We start from the raw sequence: 25,244 nt of genomic DNA on the forward strand, positions 1-25,244 counted from the left end.
CACCTCACTCCATCCCTAGTGAGGCACAAGCCAGCAAGACAGGAACCACAGCAAAGTTTTAAGTTTTGCTGCTGGTGGTGAACTCAGGCTCAGTGCAGAGCCAGCAGAAGAGGCAGGCTGGGCAGATGGCAAGGATGTCCCCTGGACCACGGGGTGTCCGTCAGCTGGCGGGAGGGGGCCAGGGAAGCAGCCTGCATGGACGTGGGGCAGCTGCGTGGGGCCATCCATGTGGCTTGCACCTCCGTGGAGGGAACCTTTCCCTCTGGCACTGAAACCAATCCAGGAGGGAGCCCCTGCACTGTGCCAGTTTTGCACTTCAGAAATGCTGGCAGGTAGGCTCTCCTTTCCAATTCCATCATGTCACTGCCACTCACACCGGCTGTCTCTGGCCTTTGGGCAGGATCCAGTAGCAGCACGGTGGATGCTTTAAACCCTTGTGGATTTGCTCCCATCTCCTGATGCCCTCTGTCAGTCCTGCTTTATTAAAAATTTATGCTTCTATGAATTGTTTGACTTGCCAGTGGTTTATGTTCAGTTTCTCATTCTCCTTCTGGTCTCCACCGGGTTTGCCCCTCTTGCTGGGATAAAGGGCCTGGGCACACACTCTCAGGGAGCTAAAGCCTTTTCCCAGGGATGTGCACTCCCCAGGGACTCACACACTGGCCCCCTCCAGAGCTGCCTGACCCTCCTCTGGGGATGCATGTGCATCATTTTGAAATGGCACTGGAGAAGGTTTAAGTGAAAAAATCTCACTTTTCCCCAACAGTGGGTGCAGGTACAGCAGAGGCAGGGCTGTGGCTGGGACATGGACAGGGGCAGCAGGGCAGGAATTGGAGCTGAGGCAAAGGAACAGGGACTGGGGCAGAGGAATAGGGGCAAGAACACAGGGGATGGGGCAGGTGTACAGGGGCAGGGACAGAGGAACAAGGACATGGACAGGGCTAAAGGACAGGGGACAGAGCGGAGGGACAAAAGGATGGATAAAGGGATAGAAGCAGAGACATTTGTGTTGAAGCTGAGAGACGGGGACAAGGAAACAAGGAGGGAGTAGGATCAGGGATTCAGGTGTCAGGGTTGGGAGTAAGGGCAGGAGCAGGGGCAGGGGCAGAGACCGAGGCAAGGGCAGGGGCAGGGGCTGGGACTCGGGAGCAGAGCCAGGAGCAGAAGCCGGGTCGTGGACGGAAGGGCAGGGGCAGGGCAGGGGCAGGGCAGGGACGGGGACCCGGCGGCAGACAAAGGGCGGGCAGCAGAGCCCGGCTCGCAGCCCCCGCGTCCGCGGCGGCAGCGCAGAGCGAGGAGCAGGAGGAGCGGGCGGCGGCGGAGGAGGAGGAGGAGGGGAGGGACCTTCCCCTCCCTCCCACCCCGGCACCGGGGGAAATAAATTATTCCCAGCCCTCGCGCTCCCAGCTCCGTGCCCCGCACCCCGGCAGCGGCAGGCGGGGACGGCGCAGCCTTGTTCGGGCGCGGAGGGGCCGCCCCTGCCCTGGCCGAGCTCCGCTCCGCGCAGAGCCGCGGCGGGGGGCAGCGCCCGCCCCGTCCGCCCCGTCCCGCCCCGTCCCGCGCGGTGCGGAGCGGAGCGGCGCCGGCCCCGCCGTGCCCTGGATGCCCCAGCGGCGCCGGCGGCAGCAGCATGGAGCGGCGGCGGGGCGTCCCCGGGGGCTGGCCCTGCCTGCTGGCCGCCCTGGGTGCCCTGCTGGCGGCGGGCCGGGCGGCTGCCCCCCGCGCCCGCTTCTCGCCCTTCTTCTTCCTCTGCACCCACCACGGCGAGCTCGAGGGCGACGGCGAGCAGGGCGAGGTGCTGATCGCCCTGCACATCGCGGGCAACCCCGCCGCCTACGTGCCTGGCCAGGAGTACCACGGTAGGTGGTGGCGCCCGCCGTGCTCGGCGCTGCTCGTCCCCGGGCGGTCCCGGGGCGTCCCGCGGGGAGGAAGGCGGTGGGGGAGAGCGGGAGCCCCGGACGGGGTCGTGTGCCGTGCCCCAGGGCAGCCCCGGTGCGGGGCTCGGCGGAGCAACCCTTCCGTCCGTGCGGGACCGTGCCCACCTGCCCCGGGCTCCGGGACCGCCGCCCGCGCCCCGTCCCGGCCGCTTCGCCCCGGCGCGGCTCCCGGCAGGCGCAGCCCGGAGCAGAGGAAATTCCCAGTCCCCGCTCCTCAGCCGGGCCTGGGCCGGATCCAGAGCCTCACAAGTTGCTGGCAGCCTGTCCCTTTCCCACTTGAGGCTTTCGGAGCACCGAGCGCATCCCGCTCTCCCGGGGCGCTGCGCGGTGCCGCAGCTGGCGCTGCCATCGGGTCACCACCCTGTGTCACCGCGATGTGTCACCGCCGTGTGCCCGCTGCGGACGCGGCAGTCCGCCAGCCTGTTGCTCCCTTGCAGAGGCCAGGGGCAACAGCCGGGGGTCAGGCACTCACTCACAGGTAGCTTTGGAGATGGAAGGTCGTGCCCAGAATTAATAAAAAAAACCCCTGCTTTTCGTAAGCGGCCAGGCGGAGGAGAGCGAACAAGAAAGAACAGGCAAAGTTGCTCACGAAGTAGTGTCTCTGTTTGGGGGCTGCACTGGGACAGGGGCACAGCCCAGGGCTGAGTGGGGCCTCGCAGGCAGGTACTCTACTGTGGGAAGCTGCTTTCGGCTGCAGAGTGCCCCTGGAAACCAGCGCTGTGCGGTGCAACAGCCACATCTCCACTTCTCTGCGTGGAAAACTTCCATGTGGGAAACATCTTTTAATTTATAACGGTGGGAGACTGCTCAGGGCTATATTCGCTAATCCTTCTCACCTTTGGGTCTGTTTGGAGTTTGTAATGCTACAGAATAATAACAACTAATTCTGCAGTAGGCAACTGGAATTCAGAGAAAATGACAATAAAGGTTTATTTCAAACACCTTGCTCAAAAGCAGATACTGTGTGATAGTCCCTGGCTAAAGAAGGAATTAAACTTCTGATTTGATATGTTCCAGCTCAAAATTTAACTTTCAGGTAAATTATTGAATAGTTGAGTTATGTGAAAATTCTAATTGAAATTGTTATTGTAAAGACATAAACCCCAAACACATCAATACTCATTTTCATACAGTATAAGACATCCTGACGTTTTTGTCTATGTGTAAGCTTTAACAGTATAGTTTTGCCAGATTCATAGGAAACTTTTGATTTTGAAATACTACTGATCTTTCTGAAAACCCACATATGTAAGTTTTATGACTTCACCAGATAATTTTTTTTCCTTAGAACCTTAGATCTTACACACTCAGGTTAGGTAAATTGCATTCAACCTGCTGAACCACAGATGTGCAGAGGGGAAAAAAGAAGCTGGGATTTCTGTTTTTGCACTATTTTAAATGCTGGGTTTTTGAAATTGTATTTCAACCACATAAATGACAGTATCACCCCTTTTCTCGCTGCTGCCTTTTCCCCTCAAGCCTTCAGCCCGTGTTTGAGCCTCTTTGCTGGTCTAGGGATAGAGGACTGTGGCGGGCAGGGCTGTCCGGCTGTCCTGCATGGTGAGAAGCAGGACAGAGGTTGTTTCTCCGGGGATGCTCTTCTGCATCTCACCCTTTGAAAAGGGATTTCGAATTTTGAAGCTCCAGCTTGCGGAGCAGCGCCCCAGCTGCGCGCCAGACCTTTCAGGTGGCCTAGGGTGGCTTTTCCGTCGCTGTTTTGCGTCTGACCGAGCAAAATGCGGCATCTTTAATCCACCTCTGCGCCCCGCGGGATTTCTCCCTGTCCGCTCTCAGGTTTTGCGGGGCTGCTGCCGCTGCCCCGCCCGGCCCGCCCGGGGAGCATCTCCTGCGGCATCGCCCCCGGAGCTCTGCTGGAGCCCCGGAGCCGCCGCTGGAGCCCCGGAGCTGTCCTGGAACCCCGGAGCTCTGCTGGAGCCCCGGAGCTCTGCTGGAGCCCCGGAGCTCTGCTGGAGCCCCGGAGCCGCTGCTGGAGCCCCGGAGCTCTGCTGGAGCCCCGGAGCACTCCTGGAGCCCCGGAGCCGCCGCTGGAGCCCCGGAGCTCTGCTGGAGCCCCGGAGCCGCTGCTGGAGCCCCGGAGCTCTGCTGGAGCCCCGGAGCTCTGCTGGAGCCCCGGAGCCGCTGCTGGAGCCCCGGAGCTCTGCTGGAGCCCCGGAGCACTCCTGGAGCCCCGGAGCCGCCGCTGGAGCCCCGGAGCTCTGCTGGAGCCCCGGGGCTCTGCTGGAGCCCCGGAGCTCAGCTGGAGCCCCGGAGCTCTGCTGGAGCCCCGGAGCACTCCTGGAGCCCCGGAGCACTCCTGGAGCCCCGGAGCCGCTGCTGGAGCCGCTGCTGGATCCCCGGAGCCGCTGCTGGAGCCCCGGAGCTGTCCTGGAACCCCGGAGCTCTGCTGGAGCCCCGAAGCTCTGCTGGGGCCCCGGAGCACTCCTGGAGCCCCGGAGCCGCTGCTGGAGCCCCGGAGCTCTCCTGGAGCCCCGGAGCTCTGCTGGAGCCCCGGAGCACTCCTGGAGCCCCGGAGCTCTCCTGGAGCCCCGGAGCTCTGCTGGAGCCCTGGGGTTCTGCTGGAGCCCCGCAGCCGCTCTGCTGGAGCCCCGGAGCCGCTGCTGGAGCCCCGGGCAGAGCCCGCGCCGCCCGGGCGCGCTCCCGTCCGCAGCCGCGCTGCTGGCGCTGCCCCGGCGCCCCGGGGTGATGCACCAAGCTCTGCGATGTTCGCGGGGGTGCAGCCCAGCCACTCCGGGTGTCTTTAAAGCCACTGTGCTCAGCAAGTGTAAAGAAATCGGCCGTGTTCGAAGGATGAAGCAGAAGGAAGTCCACAAGGCGAACTTGAAAACTAACTTGTGTGCACACAGTTCAAGGTGTGAGCCAGACTCCTAATTTATGTCAAACTTGCAACGGTGATTTCTTTTCAAATCCGTGCGTTGATAAAAAACCTATCCATGCCAAACCATGTCAAGAAGCACTGTCTATTTGCTATGCACAGTGCAGCAGACGTATTCTTGAGCTAAGCACACTTAATCGGTTAGATATTTTGAAATATGTGAGTATTTTAAAACATTACAATTATCTATGTTAAATATAGCACAAGAAAAATCAATCCCAGAGAATACTATCTGGAGAAATAATTTGAAGCAACATGGAATTTTATATAATACAGTTTGATGATGCTGAAAAATGCCAATCTGTACTGGTTGAGAATTTATCATTTAGAAATAAAACTTTAAAGGTGGTCTTGCAGGGGCACAGAGCAAGGTTTTTGATGTGCTGCACAGAAGCACGGGACAAAGGGAGATTTACATATGTACAATGAAAACTCACCTGCTCAGAGAGTATATTAAAATGCTCTGAATCTTGCAAGTTCCAGAGAGGCCCTGTTTCAGTGCCCCTTCATTCTACAGGAACAGGTGCCAGCAGCATCCAAGAACATCAGAGTTCAAAGAGGAGGGAATTGGATGAAATCATATGCCAAGGGCTGGATGAGAAAAAATTCTGATTATAAAAATCAGCCACCGACTTTCTGCTAATTTGTTTGGACATTTCCTTGGGCACTCAGAGGGGGAGTCAGACCACTGTGCAGCCAGGGGAGCTGTGGCAGGGGCTCTTGGCCCTTTGCCCAGCTGTCCCTCTGCTGCCCAGCACCACGGGAGAGGAGCAGCATGGGCCGCAGGAGTCACTTGCCTGGGAAGCACAAGAGCTTCTGCAAGAGGCTTCACTGGCACCCTGAATCTGGCATTTTATTTCCCTGTGCCTCTGAATTTCATAAGTAAAACAAAGGCAATAATATTCCCTAGTTTGCATAGTTAAATTAGATACATTAGGATTTAGAACTTCTCCCCAAATACTTAAAATTACTCAGATTTGGCCCTATTCCTGCAAACAGTAAGTATTTAATCACTGACTGAATAGGACCAGAGCCACGCTGCATATAAATACTCTCTTTTATATAAGAGGACTGACTTGATACATCAGCAAACAATTTTATTACCTTTGGCAGACTTTTATTCCTTGAATTAGCTTATTTCAAATGTAATTAAGTCCTTGAGCTGGCAAAGCACTTATGGGCTTGCTCAAATGCAAACTGACAAAGTGTGCACTGGTTTAATGTAGGCACCTGCTCAGCTTCCTCTCAGCCAAGGGGTGGCTGCGTGTTCAGGGAGCAGCATCAGGGCTCGCCTGGCTTGCTTGCAGATTTCCTGCTAGATAGGGATGATCCTCTTTTGGTTTTCTCCTGGGTTTTCCTCTGTAATATGCAGAGTAGAATATAATTAAAAAAAAATCAAGCCAAAACCAGTACAATTTAGGAATTTTTATACAACTCTATTTGGATTTATTTGCAATCTGCAGTTGATTTTTTTAATCTATGTCAATGTACCTTCAGTGCTGAGAGCATGTACCATGATTTACAGGCAGATAAGTACATTGGAACTGCATAAAGAAATAAGGATAAACTTGACTGAACATTGAGTCTTTACTGACCTTAATCACAGAAAGCTCAAAATGAACAGTCAGATTTGTAGTGTTTAGAAAATACAAACGGATTATCTTTATACTGTATTTGTTCTTATCCCTCAAGATTTTTTTTGCTGTCACTGCAAACAGTTCCTTTTTCCCAAGGTTTCAAATTTAGATCTTTTAAGAAAAACTTTGAACTGTTTTCCCATGATTGATGCTAAAACTCATCATTCTGCCCTTAAAATAGTTTTCTTTAATGGGACTTGAGTTTCTATTTCACTCTCCATTGTTCCTTTTTTTTCAAGAACAGATTAACCTTCAGTCCCCAAATGTTATCAGTTTCCATCTATGACTGCTACTATTCTTAGATATACTGTATATTGTCTAGAATGGTTGCTGTGATAGGTTGTAAAAAAATAGTTTTCAACTATTTTAAGTGGTATTTGTACACTCTTTCAGCACTGATAAAAAGTTGTTTAAAGTCTGTCCAATTCCACCTTTGTTACTAACCACTGTATTTTGGAAATACAGATTGTGACTTAGTACCTAATTTCATTAGGATCACTTACATTTCTGATGGGCATTTTCATTGTAAACTCTTGTTGTTCAGATCATTATTGAATAAAAACATACTTGAGTTTGTCGTGAAGGAAGGGAAGAAAAAAAATAACTGGAATTTATGTAATGATGCTGCTTGAGGTATAATCAGGTTTGTAACTGAGTGGTAGAAACTCAGGCATGGATACCTTCTGTACCAGTTATGCTGAAGTGTAGGAAGATTTTAGTGAGTCAGTAGAAGTGAATAATGCACAGGAAGTGATGTTAATGCCGTGGTAAGAGAAGAGCAAATTTGCATCACTGTTTTCCAGCATCAGCCCAAGAACCAGGTCAGCTTCTTGAGTCTTTTGCAGGCTATTCCCTCAAAACCTTTCATCTCACCCACTTACACCCTCCTCTGATCTCTGGAAGAATGGAGACTTCCATCAGTGTTTGTTGAAAATTAAAGCATGGAAAAATTTTTGCTCATGGGAGTCCAGTTAGCTCCAGGGATTATTTTAGAACTCTTCTCTTAAGGGACCCTTACATTAAAAACCTGAGTCTGGCAATAGGTAGCAATGGAGAGGGAGTTATTAGGAACGGGGAAGACCCTTGATCTTCAAGTCTCTCCTTTCCTCTGAGGTCCCTAGCAATATCTTGCAGCTGCATAAGGGTTTCATAGCACATAAAAATTTCACCTTGGGTCAGCATTTACTAAAAATGCCTTCACCCAGCAGAGCCTCCAGAGCGCACCCTGACTCTGCTCTGTTGTATTTAGGACTTTCTTGCATAAAGTGAGCTTTGCAAAACGAAGGCTGATTTATGAGTACTGTGGCTTGTTTGAATTTCTCAGATCTGAGCCTTACTTAGGATGCTATTGAGGCAATATGAATTTCTAGGTCTTGATGTTGACCAGTGCATTGTCTATATTTGTGAAGCTCTTGTCTGGCCCCAAAGTTCATGCGGTATGCATTTGCAAATTTTAAAGAGTTGTGCTTTTAGGATCTCATGACCAGAAACTGATGAAGAGTGCCAACTCTAAAAGAGAAAGGTAGGCAAGTTTGCAGGTGACAGCCTCTTACAGACTGTATTTTGCTAAGGAAGATGTTAAATTTCAACGGTTTTGGCTGTCATCACTAATTTGTGGGCATCATAAGCACCAGCAGATGGCCCAGCCAAAGATGTAGTCAGGCAGGGATTGATGAAAGGAGGTAGAAGGTCCACAAAGGCCTAAACGAGCCTTTCTTGCAAATTTGCAGAGGAGATGTAATCTCCAGTTAAATCCTTTCTCCCCTCATCAGGGGGCTGCTCCCCCCTGCAAAGGAGCCTTGATTGCCCCAAATAACAGAAATCAAAGCCAGCATGGCGTGCTGGCCTGACCCACATTTGTGAGGTGACATCTGACTGTGGGACAGACAGGGCATTGTTGGTATTGTGGGTCTGTGTAGGGCTGGGGACATGAAAAAATGATCTCTGCTTCAGCAAATTCACTGTCCAAGGCCTGGGGCTGCTGGGGGGCCTGGCGTGTGTGCATGAACCTTTCTTATGGCATGTCACCCAGCACTGGAGTCAAGGAATAAAGGAGACCTGTAAATGGTTAAAGGGTGCAAAAACATTGTTTCAGTGAGAGTGTTGCACATATTTTCTGATTTCTCTGTCCAGAGATATTTTCTATTATGCATAATTTATCTGTGGAATTCATTGCCAAAATCTGTCCATGTAAACTGCTTTTAAGTAGAAATTTCTAACATGTATTTTTCTTATAAATAATTAATATTTGTAATTGCATATAAATAGGCATATATATATGTAAATAGGTGTTGTGTATAATAATATAATTATATATATATGTATATAATATTGTGTAAATATAACATATACACAATATTTACAGTGTATATATATAACAAGAGATACACCTTCAAGACCAAAGGTGACCGGTTGCATCACCACAGCTATTATCAGATTGAAAATCATACTTCAACCAGTCAATGTGCAAATACTGTAGTATTGCACCATCATAAAAAGCCATAGAATTTCAAAAGAAGTGGTCTCCAAAATCCAGATCAAGGCAATAATAAGGAAAATTAGACATGACACCAGCAAACCAAAATGATTTATAAGTCGGTTACTTGGGCATGGTGGTGTGTAGGACATTTCTCCATTTCCCACACTGATTATTCCACATTTGTTAGTTCTTTAGGTAGAGCAGGGCGAGACTGTCAGGCTGGCGTCATGTCTCATTTTCTCTATTATTGCCTTGATCTGGATTTTGGAGACCACTTCTTTTGAAATTCTATAGCTTTTTATGATGGTGCAATACTACAGTATTTGCATATTGACTGGCTGAAGTATGATTTTCAATCTGCTAATAGCTGTGGTGATGCAGCTGGGATGGATTCAGAGGCAACCTTTATTTGCATTGTGTGTCTCATGCCCTACAGCTGTGGTTTAGATTTGCCATGAGTGTTTGCTGCATGGAGAGGGAAGGAAATGGCACTGTCTTACCTCTGAGAATAAGCAACCTTTCATACCAGCCCTTGTTATGAGAATTTCAATGGTCTCTGATGAAAGGTTCAGTCTTTCTAACATGCTTCCTTTCTTTGTCTTAACATTTCCTGCCTTTTCATTGGGCATGAAAGGTGTACAGAGTGCAATGTGTCTGGAATGTTTGTGTAATTCCCACCTTTTTTTCCCCCCACCAGCTGGGACTCACCTCTGGGATAAACATAGGACAAGCCCTGTAAGTGCAATCTTTGACATCTGTCCAAGCTCACTAGCAGGCTCCATGGGGAAAGACCTTCCTAGGCTGTCAGGATGATGCCTTCTTGTTAGGCTGCTAGTCTTCCTCCATTCCTTCCCTTAGGGCAGTCCTGGAAACTGGAAGCCATGGCATGTGTCACTCAATTCCTGCTGGGCTCTGTCAATGGACAGTGGCATCAAGGAGACAGAGATCTGTCAGGTCCATGCCCATGGGACCTTCTCCAGGTCCCTTCAGTGCTCACGTGTCCCACAGCTACACATTTTACTCTTTTCCTAAAAGGAAGGGAAGGGTCAAGGAAGTGGGTTTTTTGGGAGACTTTGTTTTGTTTTAATGTATCTCTCACTAAATCTTTGCCTTAAATAAGACCATGCTGGAGGTGTGTATACCCTCATGGAGAGGAGTACTGGGATTTGTGGGGGCATTAGGGTTTGTACCTGTTTATTCTAGCCCAGGATCAGGCATTACTCTGTCCTTCTGCAGCTGGAGAGGTCCTGGCTGGGGCTGGAGATGGCACCCAGTGGCCAGGCACAGAGCCACAGGCTCCTTGCCATTGTCTCCTGCAACCATCTGGAGTGGCTGCTGCCTCTGTGGCACCCGTGTTTCCTGGGCAGCTGGGCTCAGCCTAGCTCCAGGCTGAGGCACTGTGGGCTTGGTCTTTGTCTCACCAAGCTCAGCCTCACCTGCGTCACTCTGGGCTCCCTGCACGGTGGTTGTTGGCTCTTCATCCTCGCCCTGCTGCTGTCAGCATGGCTTTCCTTTTTGGCATGCTGTGTGCTGATGTGGTTTCTGCTGGTAGAGATCTCCCCAAGCCTCCTCTCTGTCCACCCAAGGGGGATCCTTGGTCTTCCCAGGGAATCAGGACATCACTGACTGCTACCTCTTAGTGTTTGCTCATGACCTATTGTGAGCAATGTCTTTTATGTGAACATCTCAGTCAAGAAAGCAGGATGTGTCCTGGGGGACTGGGCATGAGGGACTTGTGAAAGTTGCTGGGGAGCAGAAGGGACTTCAGGCACTTTCCCAAGGGCTTTTATACCAAAGTGAAGATTGTTACAGTCTTTATAACATCCCTCTTGCCATATTTTTCCATCCTGGGAACAAAACAGAAGTGGCTGTTCCCTGCTCCTCTCTAGCACTTTGATATTAATTCTGGTTGTGAGAGTTTCACAAGCATCTCCTTGGGAAAGGAAATCAGTGGCACTTTTCCAGACTGTGTCTATTGAAGTTCAACCTGCAGGAGCCCTGAGTGACAGCAGACAAGGAATCCATCTCCCTTCAGGTGCAAGCTTTACCTTACACTACCCTGTCTTACATTCTGCCCCTCCCCACTTTCTTTCAAACTTCTACATTGACCTTCCTAAAATTTTGTGTGCTGCAGGTTTCTCTGTGTACTGTGCAAGTGCTTCAGTGCATGCCCAAGGTCTGTCCCAGCTCCCCATGTTCTGGGGTGACAAATATCCCAGTGTGTGTCCAGCCCTGCAGTGGGACCAGCAGTGCCCACAGAGCCTCTGAGGGGGTGTCTTGCTCTGCTGCCAGGAGGGAGGGCCTGCCTGGGGCATCCTGTCCCCAGCTCCTGCTGCAGGTGCCAGCAGGGGAGCATCAGATGGATGGTGGCCCTGCATGCCTTCACCCCCATCACCTCCTCCCCTCCTCCTTTCTGTTTGCTCAGAGGGAGCAGCTCCAAGGCACAGTGCTGAGTATTTGACTGAGATGCCCAGAATAAAATTTGATTTAGTTTTGCTAGATGAGAAGCTTTATTAATAAGCTCAGCCTTCTGGGTGTTGGGGTTGGCTGGGTGTTGGACACATTTGTGAGGTCAGGTGTAAAACTATTGCTGTGTCTCTCCTGGAGCAGAAGCCTTGGGGTGTGCAGCCGTGGAGGGTGGTTGCTGGTTTCTCTCCTTGCCTTTGCAAGATACAGCAGAGGGGGAACTGGAGTGCCCTTGGTCTTCTGCAGCAGGGTGAGCATTTTAATCATCAGAGATGGGGCTGAAGCTGTCTGTGTGTTTCTCAGAATGGCTTCTACTCACACATATGGGCTTGTGACTGCTTGTTTCCCTCAGGAGACAGGGCTGTGCTCATTGGCCTGAGGGAACTAAGCTATAGCCCAGACTGAGGTGAAATGCTAAGAGCTCTTGCACCACGCTTAGCAAAATTTTGACTGCCTCAGATTAGACAGTTGTTTATTCCTCCCCATGTCTGTTTGAAGAGTAGATTGTAAATTAACAGGTATGACCCAAGAGAGCTGAGACTAGAAAAGGGTCTGCCTGCCAGTCCTGGCTCCAGCTGTGTCTGTGTCTCCTGCTGTCCACTTCACCATTCCTTGCTGCCATGGATGGCTGGATGCTGGCACCTATCCCATGTCCCCTTCCAGAGCCTGGCTGCCATGTGGCTGTACACTGAGTGGTCCAGCTGGTGAAAAGCACACAGAATAAGGGACCTCACTGTTTCCCTCTTTCCATCTCTCCCATGTAATTTTTGAGAGTGCAGTTAGATAATCAAAAGTTGGCAAAGAAAAAAACTCTCTATAGTGAAATCCATCAAGCAAGCTCCCTTTCATACACAGGCATGTGTCCAGAAGCAAATGCTGCTTTCCCCTCCTCACCCTGCTGCATCCCATCTGCAGGCAGTTCCTGCCCCATCTTGGATTGGAAGGGATTTTCATATTGGCTGTCCACAAGTAGTATATGTAAGTTGCTCCTTGGGAGTGTAAGGGGGAATAGTGAAAGTTGACTGTCTGTGTGCACGTGATGGTGAAGAGGGAAGGAAATGGGAAAAGAGAAAGCACACAACACTCTCTGCCCAGAAGGCTTGAAATCTGGGAATATGTTTTTCTCTGTGGCTGAGAGGTAGTTTGTGGTCATATCATTCCACAATTCTGGTAGAAGATTCATAGATGAGATAGCAAGGATGCAGAAAATCAGCTTTCCTGGGCAGGAGGCCTGTGTTCTGGCAGAGAAATACTCCATGGAAGAGCTGTGTCTTCCCATGTGGATCCTGCACGGGGGAGCTCTTCCTGTGCTAGAAATGTAAGTGATGGGAGGGTGATGAGCCTTTTTAACATCTGAAAACAGCAGTGTGACCCTCTGTGGCCTCTCTTCACGTCAGGCCCTGGGATGTGAGAAGTCATTCATCACATCACGGGGCTTGGCAAGGTCTCTGCCTTTGCCTTCCACTGTTCCCACTGCTCTCAGGACAATACAATGCATAGGAAAGAACAAGAAATATAGATAATATTTATCTTTCTGGCTAAACAAGCTGTGGTTTCCAGCACACAATACCCTTCCAGTGTTCCTATCTCACAGGGGAAATGCATTGCTAGAAAAAAACAACACTCCTTCCAGAATTAGACACATTCATCTGGACATTGGATGAAATTATTATTATAGCAAGAACTGCAGAGAGAAACAAAACAGCCCAATTGGCAAAGGCAAAGATCCTGGTTTAACAAACTGTTGTCTAGCCTTGCAGTGCAGCAGTTTGTGGGTATGCCAGGTGTCAAAATCAAAGCATCAGTATTTAAAATGCTTAAAAATTAGCTCCTAGATGTTTGGAAAAAAGAATCTCTGGCTGAATTTCAGTGTTAAACATTTTTGTTTAACAATTACAGCAATCCTTCTGACCTTGGCCCAAAATAAGTGTAGTCTTCAGAACCTCATTCAGATGACTACAAAGATCCAAAACTTCTGGCAAATATTTTTATGCTTTTCAAGTATTATAATTCATTTGCTGATGGCTGATACCCTGTCAGATAGTTTTTCAGTTGATACGATTCTTGCATGAGGAATTCCAAGCACAAACAGGCTGGGTGGAGAATAGGTTGGGAGCAGCCCTGAGGAGAAGGACTTGGGGGTGCTGGTGGATGAGAAGCTGGATGTGAGCTGGCCATGTGTGCTCACAGCCCAGAAAGCCAAACATGTCCTGGGCTGGATCCAAAGCAGTGTGGTCAGCAGGGAGAGGGAGGGGATCCTGCCCCTCTGCTCCACCCTCACAAGATATAGAACCTGGAGTTCTGTATCCAGATCTGGGGTTCACAACATAGGAAGGACTTGAACCTGTAGCAGTGAGTCCAGAGAAGGTCCATGGAGATGATCAGGGGATTGGGGCACCTCTCCTGGGAAGACAGGCTGAGAAAAAGGGGGCTGTTTAGCCCAGGGAAGATAAGGCTCTGAGGAGACCTTAGAGCAGCTTTCTGGTGCCCAAAGGTGGCCAACAAGAGACCTGGAGAGGGATTTTTACAGGGGCATGTAGTGACAGGAGAAGGTGGAATGGCTTCAAACTGAAGAGGGCAGGTTTAGATTAGAAGTAATTAGAAGGTTTAGATTAAGAAGTAATTCTTTGCTGTGAGGGTGGTGAAACATTGGAACGAGTTGTCCATGGAAGTTGTGGATGTCCCATCCCTAGAAGCATTCAAGGCTGGGTTGGATGGGGCTTTGAGCAGTCTGGTCTAGTGGAAGATGTCCCTGCCCATGGCAGGGGGATTGAAGCCAGGTGATATGTAAGGTGCCTTCCAAGCAAAACTGTTCTCTGAATTTATTTTCATGTTCATAGTGAGTTAATTTGTCATCTGATTTTGTCAAAGACAAAATACTGATAATGTACTTGAATAGAATTTGGTAAAAGTTTTAATGGAAGATGGGAAGAAGTGAAATATTTGAAATATATTACTGTTATTTTCAAATCAGAGTTCTTATTTTTGTTTTGGAAAAGTATCTTAATTGTGAAACTGACTGAAAAAAAAAGAAGTTACATGCATAATCAGAAAATGGAATGAGACTTTTCTGCTTGAACAAAAGTCTTTATCTAATTTTTTTGGGTTCATTGAAGATTTTCATATTGACCTAACTGATATTTTAATTTATTTTTTTGTGCCAGATCCCACAGTATTTCTTTTATGGTGGCCCAAGCTGATCTCTTTTCCTTTCTTTTTCTTTTCATTTTGATCACTGAACCAAAAATCAAACAGTTCTACTTCTGACAAGTTGACCATTTAATTTCCGGCCACTGCACAGATCTGATTCAGACCACTCCTTGTGTTTGTTCCCAAAATAAATTGCACAATCATAATTCACTCTTTAAGGTAGAGGAGGGCAGCTGGTAACAATACTAACATTTCCAAGGTAACAAACTCATGTTTTCTGTAATGATGCCTGTGGTTGCTGTGTGGCTACTAACATGTAAGTTGACCACATTTTCCTTTACATCTAGTAATTTTTCAGTTTTCTTTTTCAGCAGCAATCTTTTCTGAGTTACAGTGTTTGGTAAAAAAGGCTTAGAGATCTCTCACTTGCCTTCTTCTGCAGCAGTGTAATGTCTTACAGTTCAAGGGTACTTCTGCTTCTGATCTGGAAAACCTGTTGCAGGGCATCTACAGAATTGTGGTTCATTGAACTAGACAAAGAGACATTCATGTCTTTAAAAGGATCTCTTTTCTTCACAGAATAATATTTACAGGTTGTGCACCTCAAACAGAACTGAACTGCTGAGAGCAGATGTAGAAAATGCGTTTGAGAGACGCGGGTTTATTTCCTTCAGGGAAGTGATCCCTGTGTTCTTTATTGCACTGCTTTTCCTTCAACATGTAGTTAATGCAGCTGTGAAGCACAAAGGAGTTTCAGCAGAGCTGTGATGTTTGCAGAATTTGCCTCAACCAGCAGAGATGAAAAGGTGTGGGTTTGGCTGGAGCTGGCAGCACCAGTCCCTCCCCAGCCTCAGGCAGCCCGGATTACTCTGTGGACCTTTTCACTCAAAGAGATGTAAGTTTTGTTTCCTCAAGTGGTAGCAGATGTTAGGGAGCCTTTCTGCTACTCATCACTGACAGAACACCAATGCTGTGGCATCTGGCTGTTTTCTTTGTACAAATGGTGTTTTTAAACTCTAAACTGTCTTTGAGCAGTGCTAGTGGTACATTACACGCTGACTACTCTTCTTCTGGGACCTTGCCCAAAACCCCAATGAACAACTCCCCCCCAAGTGCCTTTTGCCCAATTAGTGAGATTACAGTAGAGAACAAATCCTCCTTCTAATTGCAATATTTTCCATTTGAGAAAGCACATTGTAAAATTAATAACATTACAATATTTCTTGCGATTGCATTTCACTGACTGCTCAGAAACACTAGTGAGTGACTTGCACTGTAACAAATGGCCTTTCATTCCAGATTTACAAAGCCTGCACTTTTTGCAGTTACTAAGTATTTTCTTCATACAAACAGTAAGAAACAGGAAACCTTTTTGTTCTAATTAATGTATTTTATCTAGAGCATGTATATTTTTCATGAGGTGCAGAACTCATACAGATGCTAGTAAGCATAGTACCTCAAATCTTCAGAATGGTCAAATTGTTGACGAACCAAAATTGCTTGTTCTGTCTTGGAGTGTGCCAGCTTTTAGCACTTCAGGGAGGTGAGGACTGTCATCACCATGGAAGAGGATCAGTGCCAGCAAAGCCCACAGCTCCTTGATGCATCATGTAATATGAGTGATGCACCACAAAATCTTTGGACAAGGGGAAAAGGTGCTCTCTTCTTGAAAATTTTCCTAATTTACTCCTTGTGGAGAATATCTGGATGGCAGTTTCCATCCCTCCTGGGGCAGTGCTGCACTGGGGCAAGGCTGACTGTGGCATCCAGGTGCAGGTAGGTGAGGCAGAAGAGATGACCACATGTGAGGGAGCAGTCAGATTTTCAGTTTACCCAATTTTATCCCCCTCTTCTCTCCTTTTTCACAATGCTGGGCTCATTGCTCAGAGATTTAGCATCCACAGCTTCCATGTAGTGATTTCCCCCCACATTGCTGGGCAGATGTGTCAGTGGGAGAAAACATTCCCTGGTCAAATGATCTGCAAGAGGTTCCAGCTGCATGCTAGTTCAGTTCTCCTCCCTTCTGCTGAATTTAACATGTGTTTGTTATGGTTAGCATGCAGAGTGGTTGTAATTTGTTTGAATTAGAGGGGAATCATCCTCTTTGTGCTTTTTTTACATCAAGAACACTATGCTCTGGTATAAAGAGAGATTGATGGCTTTGTAATTAGCTAGGCCAGAATTTGATAGACCTTTTAATTTTGGGTTTTACTTATGAGTATCTTATATAGGTATTTACCTTTAAGACAAATTGGGAATGAGTGATAATGACACGTTGCATTTTCTCCATTATTTTTGATTAATTTGGAAATTTTTAGGTATAATTAAAGGATAATAATATCTTTCTTTTAATTATATGCATAAGAGCGTGTTCCATGATATTCTTTGTTTATGCCTGTCTATTTAACCCTTTCCTGAGCTTTTTTGTTGCAGGCAATCAGGTTGCTGCTAGGATGAATAGTTACATCTTGGGTGACTAAACATTTAATGTGCTCTCCAGAATCAGAGGAGGTGCCACAAGGAAATATATGTGAGAGACCTGAATAAGTATTTGGGGAGCTGGGTCTATAGCAGCTATTTATTATGTTTAATGTATGCACCATGGCAGCCTAATGCAATGCCTGTCATGTGCCAAAAGATAGCTCTGCTGTCTGGGGTTTTATAATCCCCCTGTAATATCTCCCAGAAAGACCACGTTTCAGTGGCTTAGATCTGGCTCAGGTTTTGTATTGTTGGGGCACTTTTTATGTGCTAAAAAGCTGGTAGTATATTGGGCAGGAATTAGGAATTGCTAGGAAATCTTCCAGTTCTACTGAAAGAACAGAAGAAGAAAAAAACAAAACCAACCAAACTCAACCCATCCCAAAAAAACAACAACAAAAACCACAAAACAAACAACAAAAAAACCAAAAAAAACCAAAAAGACCCCCAAAAAACAAAACTCAAAAAAACCCCAGCGTGTTCTGGGACATGTTTAAATATGAACTTCCTTAAATTTGTTCCTAGGGGCTCAGGCTCATTTTTACTTTCCAAGAACACAAAACTTTAGAAGGATGCAAAGATAGTTGAAGTATTTGTGACCTATTCACTGTAGGAATAGCTTTTGTTGAATTTGTAACCTGTGTTACTTAAAAAGCTACAAACTGGAACATTTTCCTGTGAGAAATGGAAGAAGAAAGAAACGTTTCTCAAATTTAAAGCAGGATTTTTACATATTAACTATAAATATATTGCAACTGAATGCTTTTAAATTAAATAAAGCCTCTTGCTGTCTCTGCAGAAATGAATTGGGCAAAGGGATTTATCCAGGGTATTTCAGTCAGATGAATGGAGAGATATGTCCATCACCACTAACGTGATGGTTATTCCTTCTAAATATAAACTGATAATATTATATATTAAAGGCTTGATTATACCGTTAAGAAGATTAGTACATTTAAACAGAAAATAAGGGCTTATGTGCCCTAAATGTGAAACTAAAAGGGGAGAGTTTTATATATGGCACTATCACAATATTCAGTACTTTTGAACAAGGTGTTTTCCCCTTGGAAATACCTGTAAGGAATAATGACTCCCTCTGGGAATAGGTGGGATGTCTTAAGTCTAATATCTTTCAAAGTGGTAATTTAAATATATGCAGGTATTAATCTTGGCCTGTTTGGGGGTATTTATTGGAGTAAGCATAATGAAAGCAGGTGATCCACAAGGTCAGTTTTCTGTCTCATCTCTTTTCTGCAAGTGTTTGGGATAGCTTTTAATTGCAGAAACTGTGGCAAAGCTATAAAAAATATGTGTCAGAAGGGAAAAAGGATTGATGATGCCTCTGTGATATTTCTCTGAATCACATCTATGAATTTAAAATATTTAACACATATCAAAGATTTCAGTGTCTTTTAATATTGTGCTTGACTTACAAGGCACTGTCTCTAAGGACATTGTATCTGAATCTTCTGACGGTATTGAATTTATGACATTGAGTTTAAGACTTTTGTGCTCATGTCATGAAGCTTGTTAGGTAGTGTTTAACATGTCTTCTTTCTAATTTTTACTTTTTTAAAATTCTTGTTCTTTATAATGTAGTAGTTCTTCTCAGTGAAAGATTTATAGTGATGATGGGGGAAGGCTTGCAGTTATCTCCTGATAGATAACACTCCTTGATTTCCTTTTATACTTCTCTCAAATTAGATATTCTGCACCTTAATCACAACATCATCTTAGTTACTTTATCTTTTAAGACTAAAAGCACTGCAATTATAAATTAACTTAGAAATATCATCAGATCTTCTGCCTGGGGGCTTGTCTTTGTTTCTGACTCAAGCATTGCTCCATGGTCAAGTCCTGTCCAGAGACAAAAGCTGCTTGGTTGAACCCGGTGGGGGCTGCAGTTTGAATGAGCTGCTCTGTCTGGAGGCAGAGCTGGAGCTGCTGTTCCCCACATCCCTGTTTCCCTGGGACTGCACACAACCTGTGGCTGTACCGGGGCTGCCAGGAGATGCGCAGGCACCCAAGGTGCTGCGTGGGTCAAGGTTAAATGCTTGCACTTCAGAGGCCAAATCATGGAGTTATGGACTGCCAGGTGTTGTTGACCTCTGGGTGTGTGTCTTTTCCCCCTGTTTGTTGCTCAGGTCCCCATTGGAGCAGTGTCAGCCCCCCTGAGCCCCTCTGGCTGCTGGCAGCACATCCCCTGCCCAGCACTGGCAGAGTTTGCACTGGAAAGGGATGTCAGGTCTGGCCTGGGCTGAGATCCTTGGAATTTTCTGCCCTATTTCCCCATGAGGGGACCAGTGCCAAGGGGAAGGGCTGCCTGGCCCCTCCTGTCCTTTGGATGAGCTGGGGACACAGCTTTGCCTGTCATTTTTGAGGCTGGGAGCTGAGAACAGAACCTGGCCCTTCCTGGGGCTGTATATGCTTTTTGTACTGCCTGTTGGAACTCTTCAAATCCATATCCTCTGAAATACTAAAATCCCCTGAACTTCCATAGCTTTTACATGCCTGCAAGAGCTGCCATCCCTTAAACACCTAAACTTCCCTTTACTCCCAGTGGTTGCATAGTAATGTCCCAAATATCCAAATGTCCCTGTATGTATTTTTTACCTCTGTTGCTTTGGTGCTGTTAACATTGGCATAACAAGACATTGTAGACCAATATGCTAAATAAATCTTCTTTACACTGCTGTGGTGTGGTTGCCTTTTCTGCATGCTTATGCTTGCAAGTCAATATATTTTTCCCTGAAGAAAATGTATGGGCACTCTCCTAGGGTACTCAGGACACTGTCTGCCCTCCTCCCTTTGGAATGTGTTGGTTAACATTGCTTAGTCAAATGTGACAGGGATACAGGTCTCAAAGATGCAAAAGATATGGAAGCTTGATGGCACTTGGTAACCAGCAGAGCAAAAGGACCCAGGGTAATGCCATCACTAAAACTGAAGGCAGTCAGGTGAGCTCAGCTATTTATTAGCCCTAGGAGAACCCAGAGAGGGAGAGAGGGGGGCCCTGCAGATACCCCAGGCACAGAAACTCTTTAGTAAGACTCTGCTGTTCCCTACAGACACTGGGGAATGCTGCCATGGGGGACTGATCCCCACTGAGAACAGTTTTCATTTTGCTGCTGCAAACAAAAACCACTCTGCAGCCCCAGGGTGCTGGGCACCAGGGCATGGCTGTGCTGGGGCTTGCTCCATGGCCAGCATGGCCTGGGGACCCTGTGGCCCTGTCCTGGGAGAACAGAGGGTGGCACTGATGGGGAGAGAGGCCTCCCCACTGGGGTGGGCATGGGTGGGGGTCCCCAGGGTAACAGGGTGTGGAGGGATAGAATGTAAGAGAATAGTGCAGAAGGCAGTCTCACCCCTGAGGAGCTGCAGCTGTACTGATCACCAAAGATTAGGAACAGGCCTGCCCTTAACAGGCCACAGCTGTGCCCAATAAGAAGATGAGTGCTACAAAAGAGTGGGGTAGCTGGGTGAGGAGAGAGATAGAATTGCTGGTTGTGAGGAGCTGCTCATGAGGCATTACTGAGACGGTATGGGAGCCTTGCAATATGATGATAACAACAGGGGTGCCCCAGCACCAGGCAGCCTCAGCTCCCACCATGGCACTTGGGAGCAGCAGTGGGGTTTGGGTTTTTAGCCACACACAGAAGGTAATTTGTTGTCCTGTACACATAACCAGTTCTTCTGGTGGCCATCAGAGGTCAGTGGCTTTTAAGCCAAAGGTTGATCTAGTACCTGAGGTTTTTTTCATCTCCTGAAAAGATGGAGCTTTCTGTAAAGGGAAACTGCAAAGAAGGAGCATAGGGATCCCTGTGGGAATAAATCCTCAGAAGAAGCAGGAGGAAGGCAATAATCCAGAGCCTTTGAAGACCTGTAGGGCTGACCTGCAGTGGTGAGAGCTGGGTGGAAGGTGGCTGGGGGAACTTGTTTGTCCTGGAGCTACCCTTGGGCAAAGCCTTCTCAGGCACCAGCCCTGGCAGAGACCACTTCAGGGCCAGTGAGACACGGGAGAACCTCAGCCATAAAGAGCCTTCTTTGTTACCTTCAATGAGATTTTTTTTTGTCATTAGGAAAGCTCTACCCATGAGATCTTAACTTTTGTGCTGTGCTCTATGCAAATGTGTTTAAATATTAGATGATTTATTTCTGTATTTTCACTTGTCCTCCATGGGAATGACAAGGATTTTAATGTAGTACAAAAAAATCCTCTGAGATCTTCAAATTAGAAGAGTTCTAATGGAATGGAGTCCTCTTTTTTAAGCATAAAATGATGTGTTTGTGATTATGATTGATGATATCCTCGTGAATCCCATGAGTTAAATAAAGTGAATCAGGTAAACAAAGTATTTTGTCTTGCTCAAATGCATGGTTGCAAAAACAAGAATATAACACATCTGTAACATAATTAATTAGAACTTGTTTTACCAAAAAGAAACATTTTTATGGAAATGGTAATATTTTAATTTTGTGCATCATCATGGGATCATTTTAAATTTAATTTCTGTATGATATTTGAATTTGGGTCATGTTCTGTGGAAATGAGATCATTATTCCATTGGGTGAAATGTTACCAAAATGGTCCTGGTGAGAGGAGAACTTGGCCTTGAATTCATTCTAATGCAATCATAACAGAATATTTTTAGATAAAAGCGGGGATGCCAGAGAAACATGCCAACTTAGGTAATATTTAATACTTGAAGTCCAATGCTGATCAAGATACCACTTTCCAATTTCCCTTCCTGCAATCTGCCTGCCCTCTGCCAAGCACTGGTGTGTGATTAATTGACTGACACGAAGTCTGTTATTTACATTGCAGATATATTGTAAGTAGACTCCAGGTGAAGCTCCCAGCATGCTGCATATTTACTGCCATATGTTCAGGAGGTTGTGAACAGAAAAAAGTAAGTCTAAAGCCAGAGGAGGTATTAGAGGACACAATAGAAAAGCTAATTATAAAAGCCTTCAAAAGCAGTCCCTGCTTCACTGTTTGATGTCTCAATATGTAATTACAGAGAACTAGGAAATAAGGGAAGATAATAAAAGGAAGATAAAAAAGGGAAGATATAAAAACCAGGGCATGCTAGTTTGTGGGAGAAGAGGAAAACAGAGCTCCCCCTGTATTTCTCCTTTGGCTGTGGGAAGTGAGGGAGGGCTGCGAAAGGGAGATGGAGGGGGCAGGTGTCCTGGGTGGCATGGACAAGGGAGGTGTGAGCTCAGGGGGAATGGGCAAACTTTGTCAGGGCTGCTTTTGGGTGTAAACTGGTGTTTCTCCCTCCTGAGGGGGCTTTGCACCAGGTGGGATGGCCAGACAGGGAGTGCTGGGGCTGGCAGCTGTATCATCCCTATTGGCAAGCAGTAATTTGTTCCCTTTAAGGGAGGAAATCACCCCACAGGATGCTGCCCTTGTTTAAAGCCCATTATGGGCTGCCTGTGCAAGTAGAAATCTTGCTCTGCATCTGTTACTGTGTCCCCTACTAATGTATGTGTTTTCCTTGCTATTCACATCACTTCTGTGTTAGGCTTCCACTATGAGGGTCACAGTGTGTCTGCTATTTTTTCACAGAGTGGCTCGTCAGGGTAGTTTAGTGAGGGTTATAAATTGTGATAAAATAGAAGAAAAACATGTGTCTGAATCCTAGCTTTAAATCTCCATGTATATAGTAGTATATCAGTATTTCTTAGGAAAACAAAGGTGGTGCCCTGCATTTCTGTGAGCCACACGTGTAGTGGGGAGCTGGGATTCAGGATGCTTTTGGGCACATGAAGCAGCTTCTGGCTGGCTGGTGCAGGAAGGTGCAGGCAATGTGGGGGGGGGGGCTGGAAATGACAGCTCTAATTTTGCTCTGGGCTTGAAGGAGAATGTCTTCACTGATGCCTCGAAGGGCCTCCCCAGCACACAGCTCAATTATTTGGATGGTAAGCTGATTAGAGGATTTGAAACCAATCATCCAAAAATGGTTGATGCCAACCTCCAACTGACACATCAACTTACTCTCAGTGAGGGCAGAGATGAGACACTTTTCAAATTGTGATTTTGTAGAAGGATTTCAAACACCTTCAGGAGGAATGTTGTAGTGAGCAGGGACAGCAGGTAGCAAGTGTTTTTTTAGCTTTCCTTTGTGTCTCTTCTGGTTGGCACTGGAGGTTTGTGGGATGCCAAGTGGTGCCCATGTGGTGCACCAGCTCCCCAAGGTTCCATCCTGGCATCCCAGCTGGGCTCTGGTGGCACAGGGCTCCCCAGAGCTCCATTCCTGTAGGGGGATAGAATATAAGAAAATAAAGATAGTGTAGAAAGTAATCTTACCCCTAAGGAGTTGCAGCTGGGTCAATTATCAAAGATTAGGAACAGGCCTGACTTTAACAGGCCACAGCTGTAGCCAATGAGACGAAGATGCTGTAAAAGAGTGGGGTGGTTGGGTGAGAAGGGAACTGGAGTCAGTGGCTGCTTTGTGGAGAAGAAAGAGAAAGAGGCAGTGCTCTGAGGAGATGCCCATGAGAAACATCAAGAAGGTATGGAACTTTTGTGCTAGGGGACAGCAGTATGGAACCCCTGCAATAAGATGATAACACATGCTGGCATCCCAGCTGGGCTCTGGGGGCACAGGGCTCCCCAAGGCTGCCTCTTCTTGGAAGGCAGGAAAAGTATTTGATCAGGAAGAGAAAATAGGAAAAGAGAACTGTGTTGGTTCAGTGAGAGGACAAGGTGCTGAGAAGATCAGATGCTTCAAATATCAACTCCTTGTTCTCCTTTAAAGAACCCCCAAAAGTTCCTAAGTAAAAATTTTCAAATTCCCTCTTTGCAAAATTTCAGTTTCTTAGCAGATTTGCAACCTGGCTTTGCAAGGATGATTTATACAAGTGAGCCTGCAGATTTGATGAGAGCAGTAAGGTTTACACAGGAACAGAATTCCAGAGAATGTGAACCACCAAAATTACAGGTTTTTTTTTTTTAATAGTATTTCACTATGAATCATTGTTGGATGATTACATGTACATTTGTCCATGGTCTGCAGGCAATTTAGTGTTTAAGACATATTTTCTTATTTTTACAATTATGTTCTGAATTGCAAATTTGCATTGATAAAATCATTCTTTGAATGTATCCCCAGTTGTTGAAATGAACATACACATTATTATATTTGTTGCACATTAAATTTCAAAAGGCATTTTGCAACTGTTGAGAAAGAATGAGCTAGAAAAAGCACATAAAATGTCAAAGGTGACAAAGAGAGCAGGCCAGCCATGGAGGTGATTGGTTAGGGACAGAGAACTCTTTTGCTCAGTGCTTGCATAGTGCTGAGCACTACAGTCTTTAGTTATCCTTTTCTGCTTTAACCTTGCTTAAAGCTGTGGTTCAGCTTCCTCCTCTGTCCCTACAGGGACTGCTCTCAGTTTCCAAGATGTCAGGCTTGATGTGGATTCTAAATACCTATTGCATGTGCTGATGAGGTATTCAAGGGTTTCCAGCACATATGAATGCAGATGAATTTAATTGGAATCCTGGTGCTCACATCTTTGCAAAATTCAGATTTTAGATATTTCTATATGGATGCTCAAGGCCTTGGAGCCCTGGAGTGACCAAAGAGGGAGGGGGGAATGAAGAGGTACCCTTCTCAGGGTACTGATTTTTCGGAGGATTTAGAGAAGCAGTAGTTTCCAGATGTTTACCTTTTGGTTGTGTTTAGCTGAAATCAGCTGGTGAGATCAACAGTTAGTGAGAGACATGTTGGGGAAACACATTTGTGATTCTGTTATGCTGTTTTCCATATGGAAATGAGGCTTACCCAAATGTTCCTTGCTGGACTGCTTTCTCTTAAATGAGAGAAACCAGAAAAGGAGTGAAAAAAACTCATGTTCAGATTTAAAAGGAAGCTACAAAGGTAGGTAAATAGAATTGCAGGTTTCAAAGTGAGTGAACACACAGAAAGCAAAGGTGGGACAAGGAAAGAGGAAGATTTGTGTTATCTACAAATTACCTTGAAGCCAATAATACAGAAAGAGACATTAAAGATATTAATGAAACTGTGTCCAAAAGTGTGACAGTTTTACTTGTGTATCTCACAGGGGGACACTGATATAATTTGTGTATATTTTAAAATATTTTGTTGCCTGGTGAGATTAAATGGAAGAGCAAGGTCACCCCAATCAAATTGCCATGAAAAATTGAGGGTCCAGATAGAAAATCTACCCTC

General features: G+C 46.5%; 1 protein-coding gene across 1 annotated transcript in view; it reads left to right on the forward strand.

Annotated features, from left to right (window-relative positions):
• Window positions 1-1,630: 1,630 nt before the first annotated feature.
• Window positions 1,631-25,244, forward strand: part of RELN (reelin) — a 285,095-nt gene continuing 261,481 nt past the window's right edge. Inside the window, exon 1 of the mRNA XM_066550860.1 lies at window positions 1,631-1,859. Coding sequence (XP_066406957.1) covers window positions 1,631-1,859 — 229 coding nt within the window. The remainder of the gene's footprint in view (window positions 1,860-25,244) is intronic.

This window comes from Molothrus aeneus, chromosome 5, assembly GCF_037042795.1.
Source record: "Molothrus aeneus isolate 106 chromosome 5, BPBGC_Maene_1.0, whole genome shotgun sequence".
Classification (NCBI taxonomy): domain Eukaryota; kingdom Metazoa; phylum Chordata; class Aves; order Passeriformes; family Icteridae; genus Molothrus; species Molothrus aeneus.